A 7,057-nucleotide genomic window follows, 5' to 3' on the forward strand; every position below is an offset into this window, starting at 1 on the left:
GACTCCTGAAACAAAGTGTGATTTTACTAGAAGATCTTTTTGTTTAGACTCCATTCTCCTGGATCTAAATCCTCCCTTCTCAGCCAGTTGGCTTGGCAGTTTGCAAGACTGTAAAGGTGTTCCACTTTTAAAGCTACCATTTCCCCCACCACCACCCAAATGAACAGAATTTTGGACTCATGGAGGAGCACCATCAATCTGGTGCCTCCCTGCCAATTGTTGTGCGCCTTGGCCGTAGTACTGACTGTACCCTAGCACATACCTGTTCCTCAATAGGATTCGGAAAGCAAGCAGTGCTAGTCTGACAGCCCCAAGTTCCAGTCAGTCCTTACTATTCATATCTTCCAACGGGCTCCATATGCCTTGGACAACCTGATCCTTGCAGTGTGTTCCCCGGCCCCTGCTGCTAGTGGCCATAACTGCCATCAGGTAGGGAGACTGGAGGAAACTAAATCCCCTTGTCAGATTTGGTCATGAAGCCCACTAGTTTAGTGACTTCTTGGGGGGGGGGAGCAGTATCTTGACATCTGTGCTCCCCTTTGTGTGTGTGTGTGTGTCCTTCTGAGAAGGGAGAAGAGTCCATTGTAAAGGCCCGGCATGGAAGCAGGCCCAAGGAATCAGATCTGTGGACTACATCCTCAGTCCCAGTACTGTCAACCACTGCATGAGGTCCACTGACATCTGCCAGATTTCTTTCACCCCTTCCAACAATTTTTCCTGCTTCTTTGTAGGTAGAAACCCTTCGGCTATCCTCATCTGAATCCTGGCCCCTAAGTGGACCATGTCCCTGGAGGGTGTGAGATGATTAATATTATTTTTTAACACACTAATCAGGCATCCTTGTGCCTGAAGAGATTGCCTAATGGACTTGCTATTTCTTCTGGTGTAGGGCTTGTTTTCTTTTAAGCAAGGACTTATATCCATAACTATTTCTTGAGTCCCTTCTTCCATGAATGCTGGCTGGTTTTCAAAACCTCACTCTTTCTTTCCCAACAACCATCCCTTTCTTCCACAAGACTCTGCATATTTTGGATTTGGTTTTCATTTTTATTTATATCTTGCTTTGCTCTTTAATACTTTTCAACTGCGTTATTACAAGAGTCTTTAACAGCTTGAGTAATTTCTTTTATCAGAAAATTTCTAAATTGTTACATAGTAAGTGTTTCAAATTTTGTTTCTGGATCTAACTCTTCATCACCTTCAATCAGCTCCATTTTGCCACTCCCGTTTTTCACCATTTTTTGCCTTGTTTATAATTCAGCGGTTCACTAATTATTATTTCCAACATGCAATAGCAGTTCAAACATGACAAAAATTCCTCTTACCCCCATCATTTCACTTCAGACCTCGTTTCCAGTTGCTTCTAGGCCACTTTCTTATACTTGAGAATATTTGCTGGGGGTATTAAAATACAAATTTGCCTATTTTTCCTTGTTCATACGTGAATAAGTAGCCTCCTTGTGTTGTGCTGAATACATAAGCTGTAAATCCAAAAATCTTTAAAAACAAGCCGGTTGTCGCTGCTAGTAGATCATGGCGTCCATGATCTCCCACAAGATGCTCCCGCGTCGGGGCAGTACCAGACACCCCACCGCATTTGCTGAGTGCGAGAGGGGCCAGAACAAAGCCCCCTGCTATCGGACCTCTCTGCGGGAAGTCTGACGGAGCTCCCCCCGTCCGGGGGGGCTCCCAAAGAAGTGAGAAGGGGTCGGGGGTCTCAGAACAGCCCGAGGATCCACGCATCGTGCGCCGTACTGGAACAGGAAGTCAGAAATGCTGTTCTAAGGGCACTGGTGCCACTGTCCCTACGTCCATTAAATTTGAATAGGTCACAACAGAAGAAAGGGTGTCTTTGTTCTGTCTTGGGAAGTGGGGAGGCATGAAAGTGAGGAAACTGCTGGAACTGACCCCCAACCATAGAGTCAGGAGGTTGAGCTTTGTTTTGTTGGTTCCTGTCCTGTTTCTTAGGAGGGAGCTGACTGTTGAAATCTAGACCTATATAGCCAAAGGTGCGGGAGCGTCTAAAGTCCTTTTGTTTCTGAATTTTTTTTTAATGCTGATGAATTTAAAATAGACAGGGGGTCCACCTTTCAGTGATTTAGCCATAGGTTCATTCTTACCACTATATGATGGCCTGTGCTCTGGCACCAAACTGCATGACCTCTTAGGATGCATCTGCTGCAGATTTTGCAGCCCTTTTAATCCTTAGGATAGATCTCTTAAGTGTCAAGGGGCCAGTGTTGCCGTCTTGAAGTTGGTTAGCAGCCCAAAATCTGAGGGCATGGCAGGTGGCTCAGACCATCAGAGAGGAGGCTGCTTCAGGGGTCCCCCTAGGAGCATCTCATTATGATTAATATTTTTATCCACTGAATTGTTACATGCGTTGGCCACAGCCGTAGACAAAACTGCTCCTGAATGCCTGCAAGAAAGTGTCCATTCTGCCTTTGGTACGTAATCAAAAAAATTGTATATGGACACTTTGAGGACCCTTTGGATGGTTTCTCAAATCCTCTAGTATCTAAATTAGATTAAACTGATGATCTAGGATTTTTTGTTGTTGTATCCAACTGGTAGTTAAGGCAAAGGCACTTTAAAAAAAAAACCTCTGGAGATGTTCCAGTCAGAAAGGCCTAGGAGAATTTCCACAGGAAAGGCCTAGGGAAATTTTCTGACAATTCCCCTTCCTCTTTATCAGAGCTTGCTGTCATATATCCTGTGGCTGAAAAGAGCCCCTCCACCCCTGAACCCAAGCCTGACATGGGTGGTGAGAGAAGGGGGGACATCTCTCTGACTAGCTCTCAAAAGCTCCTGATGTTGCCGGTGCTAGTGTCCTTGTCGGTGAGATCAGCCACGGCCACTGCTTGGCCAGGTACCCTTAGCCACGGAAAGGCCAACATGATTCCTGGTTGCATGCGCACAGGGCTGGGGGAAGCCCAGGCCAGACTAAAGGCCTAAAGAGGGAGGGCAGAAAAAGTGTGGGGAAAACCCTGAGCAGCCACCCTATTGGAATTTCCCTGAACTGCCGAGTCCATGCTGGGAAAGGCCTCAGAGAAGGCTTGGGGGAAGGGGGCTGCTCTGCTGCGCGTACTTGGATCAGCCCCTTGTTCGCCTTGGGGGTCCTCATACCAGTCCTCTTGCTCCCTGTAGGCCCGGAAGCCTCCGAGTCTGTATGGGGCAGGCCAGATGCTGCGATCTCCTCATGGTTGTTGGACCTAGTAGAGCTCTGCTGGGTTTTTCCAGTGCAGTTGGGGGCCGGCTGCATTACCGACCCAAAGCCTCGGGTCTGGCAGCACCGACAGAGGCTCGTGCCAGACTCAGATGCCTGAATCCTCAGGTGGGAGAGGTCTGCCACCACGGTCTCCCACGGAGGGCAGTTTGTGGCACTGTAGATGTTTCTGCCGTTGGCCAGTCTCTGGTGCCTGGAACCTCAGGCAGGAGAAGCTGGTCTTAAAGGTCTCTTTTTTCTTCTTTTAAGACCAAAGATGGGGCCTTTCTTCAAGGCTTTTCCATGTTCCATATAAGGCGAGAGTCTCCAAGAAAAGCAGAGGTAGGCTCAAGCGTCCTGCTGGAGCGGCAGGGCTATTGAAACTGGAGGGTCAGCCGCACTCTAAGCCAATACAGTCTACACAAATCTGCATAGCCCTGCCTGGAGCAAGAGGAGGCAGCGTAACCTAACCAGTCTGGATGACTTCCCCCACTGAAGCTATTTTCTTGCATGTCGCCTGAATTCTCATGGTCTGAACTAAATTTTTTGCTAAAAAGGGTAAATTTTCTACTCTTGATTCTGCTAATGACTTAGGAACTAAAATATCAACTGAAGACTCTGGCCACTGCATACTATTTGGAAAGAAAGTCTCATATGGATTGTTTACTACAGAATTTTGTTTTCAGCCTTTTAACTTTTACTTTTCTTACTTTCCAGAATGCAAAAATTAAAGATACATGTGCCTTTTGGTAGCACAGGGCACAGCAATTTGCAACTCCTTCTCAAGTATTGGATATACTTCAATTTGCCTTGAAGAAAATTAAGTTATTTATACTTTGAAATTCCATCTATACTCCAAATACTAAAATTTTATGTTAACTATGTTATAAATTATGCATTTGATCTTGTTATTAAATAAATAAAAATTGTAGGAAAGTATTGCATATATTTCATGTTACCCGACCCCCCTTTCAAAAACAATAATTAAAAGGGGGGGGCGAGGGGATTAAGAGCGCAAAGAAAAATGGTTAACGTCTTGACAAACATCCCCTCCCACCAGTCCCTTATTCCGAGCAAGACCTTACCCAATTGGCTCCAAAGGGGGACAAGCAGGTGGTTTTGTTTCCTGGGAATGGTTCTGCAAAAAATCTATCATTGACTGGCGGACCATCTGAAGTTCCCGATCTGAACCTGGTACAAAAAGAAGCCAGTAAATAACACATGTATGGGCTGGTTCTTGACCTAAGACTTTCATAGCCCCATAGGATACCTATTGCTTGCAACTGCAGCAATCCACCCACATACTTCTTAGGATCAGACAGTGAGTAGCATATATTGGGGAATGAGAGTATGTGAAGGTCAGGGCCTTAAGTGATGTTGAAACAGCAGTAGCCTGAAGCAAATCTTGGCCAGTGTGATCACTATCTCCAATCCTCTATCTGACAACTTTAACCCAAGTGGCTTCTGAATGAATTCAGTCCAGCACCTCTGAGGGAAATGCAAAAAAGGTAACTTTTATTTACCCACAGGGACAGGAGAATAAGGTGGTTAAGAAAAGAGGATAGAAACTATTTACAGGTGAAACACAGTCTTGCTGGGTCCATTTATTTATACCGTTGATCATTTAGGGGTGCAAACAGCCATGTTTTCCCTAGAAATTAGATTCCACAGTCTCCTAGCAGAAGATTTCTTTCAGCCCACTCCTCTGGGGGCAAGATTCTATTTCCACCTTTTACTATTTTTGCCTGTCCTCACTCAAAAGGCAGACTCTGAGATTTGTGAAGTCACCTGAGAGAGAACCTCTCCAATCTATAACTCTGGAGCCACAATACAAGCCCTTCCTCTCACCCCCTCTCCCACCGGGCTCCTCCACCCCTTCCAGGGATGCCGACTGGCTGCCTGTTGCTCTGCTCACACACAAAACGAGACCAAAGAGGACTGGTGGCGCTTTCCCCAGGATGGGCAGGGCCTTTGCCCATCCACATCACATCCTGGAATGGCTCAAGGACCCGTCGGCTGTTAAGTGATCACTGAAATCACTTGACAGCTGCCTAACAGCTTGAAGCAGGAATACTGGAGAAGGGCATACAGGGACAGTTTAAGGCATTCCCAGGGAGGTTTTCCCAGAGCCCAGAACCTACAGACAGAAAACGTAATGCCAATAAGTTTATACTTATTCACACGTTCTGGGAAGTAAACCCAACAGTAGAGAGCTGGTTGGGATTCTAAGTATGTCTACATGATACATTGCTACACCAGTCGTACTGGAGTTCTCCCAACCTGGCTTGCATTTCCTGCAGACACATGGTGGCTGGGGGAGGCTTCTCAGTATTTGGACCGGCACCACAGCGCACAAGGAGAAGGGGCTGCAGCCTGCACTGTTTCCCTGCCCTCAAATGGCCCAGGAAGCTGCCTTATGCCCTGCAGTCCCACAAGAGGACAAAAAGCCCTCCCAGACATTTAGGGTCAGGGAAACAGTGCAGGGGATGAGCCGCAGCCCCTCCTCCTGCACTGCATTCACAGTCCAAACTGGGCCTCGTGGGGCTTGGTGAAATACCGTCCCCACGGCTGCTCTGTGGTTCTGAGGAATGTGACTCAGGCCAGGACAACCCCAACGGTATATTGTGTTGCTCAGGCCTTAGACCAACTCTGGTGATAGCAGAGTTTACTATTTAGATCATAATTAAAACAGTTTAAAATATTTTTCTACTTGGAAACCAGCCTGATTTCTTAGAATTAGTACATCAGTTCAAAGGTCACTGTGTGACCCTCCAGGTGCTGGATGTTGTGGGAAAGCACACACACACAGAGAGCGAGCAATTGTCTTACCATGCTGGTTTTCTCCAGTCGTGAACTGTGTTGAAAAAGCTCTGAAGTACTGTGAGAAGGATTAAAGGAGATGCTTTGATTAGAATAGCCACCACTGCTCATAACAAAGCCAAGCACCTTCAGGGGAACACTATCCTGCATTACAAATAGTCTAACGATATTGTTGCTCAATCTCCAGCGTCATCGTCAATTGGTATCTGCTGCCCAGATCCAAGAAAACAGGGAAAGTTAGAACAGACCCACGAGCAAAATCATAATTCTTCAACACAACTCATGCAATCTTTAAACCATATTTTAAACAAATCACAGTGAATGATGGTGTGATTTCAAACTCTCCTGGAGACATTACTGGAAGTTTCATCGTTGCAAGAGAACAAGACTAAGATATGAGAATCTAAGATTTCAAAATGTGTTGCAGATACATACAGATGGTTAAAGCAGGAACACAGCAAGCTGGGTTCAGTCTGCTTGCATGGCGGGGGTGTGTGTGTGCCAATCCCCCCCCCCCCCAGTTGGTGCTATTTTACTGTGTCACTAGGATTATTGGCTAATGATCGAAATAGTGTAAAGTGTAAAAGCAAAAGAAAGAAAGATGCCTGGAACTGCAGGAACCAAAGAATAAGTAGCTAAGGGGAAGTACTTGAAGAAGGCAATGTTTGTGGTGGGCAGCTTAGCAGAATGCCAGAGTCTACCAGTGCTGCTGTTTCCTCCAGGAGAACGGATCTCTGTAGTCTGGAGATCAGTTATGATTCTGGGAGAACTCCAGGCCCCTCTTGGAGGTTGGTACTACTAGCGGGCAGAAATAATGCAAAGACAGCAAATCAGGAAATGCACAGTAGCTGTTTATTTTTTTAATTTATTTACATTTCTATCCCGCCCTCCCCGCCATTCGGCAGGCTCAGGGCGGCTAACAACATATACAAAAATACATTAAAATTCCATTAAAACTGTCAATCAATATAAAATCATACAACTTATATTAAAAGATGGCATATCTTCCGATCTCAACTGTCAACTTAGTGT

The 7,057-nt window shown here is 45.9% G+C and overlaps 1 protein-coding gene across 1 annotated transcript in view; it reads right to left on the bottom strand.

The window, feature by feature from the left end:
* The window catches only part of QSOX2 (quiescin sulfhydryl oxidase 2), a 60,997-nt gene that overhangs the window by 36,585 nt on the left and 17,355 nt on the right, over positions 1-7,057 (bottom strand). The window contains exons 3-4 of the mRNA XM_015405456.1: positions 6,035-6,083; positions 4,291-4,396 (exon numbers count right to left, since the gene is read on the bottom strand). Coding sequence (XP_015260942.1) covers positions 4,291-4,396; positions 6,035-6,083 — 155 coding nt within the window. The remainder of the gene's footprint in view (positions 1-4,290; positions 4,397-6,034; positions 6,084-7,057) is intronic.

Source organism: Gekko japonicus, unplaced genomic scaffold (genome assembly GCF_001447785.1).
Source record: "Gekko japonicus isolate JY-2015 unplaced genomic scaffold, Gekko_japonicus_V1.1 scaffold1059, whole genome shotgun sequence".
In the NCBI taxonomy this organism is placed as follows: Eukaryota; Metazoa; Chordata; class Lepidosauria; order Squamata; family Gekkonidae; genus Gekko; species Gekko japonicus.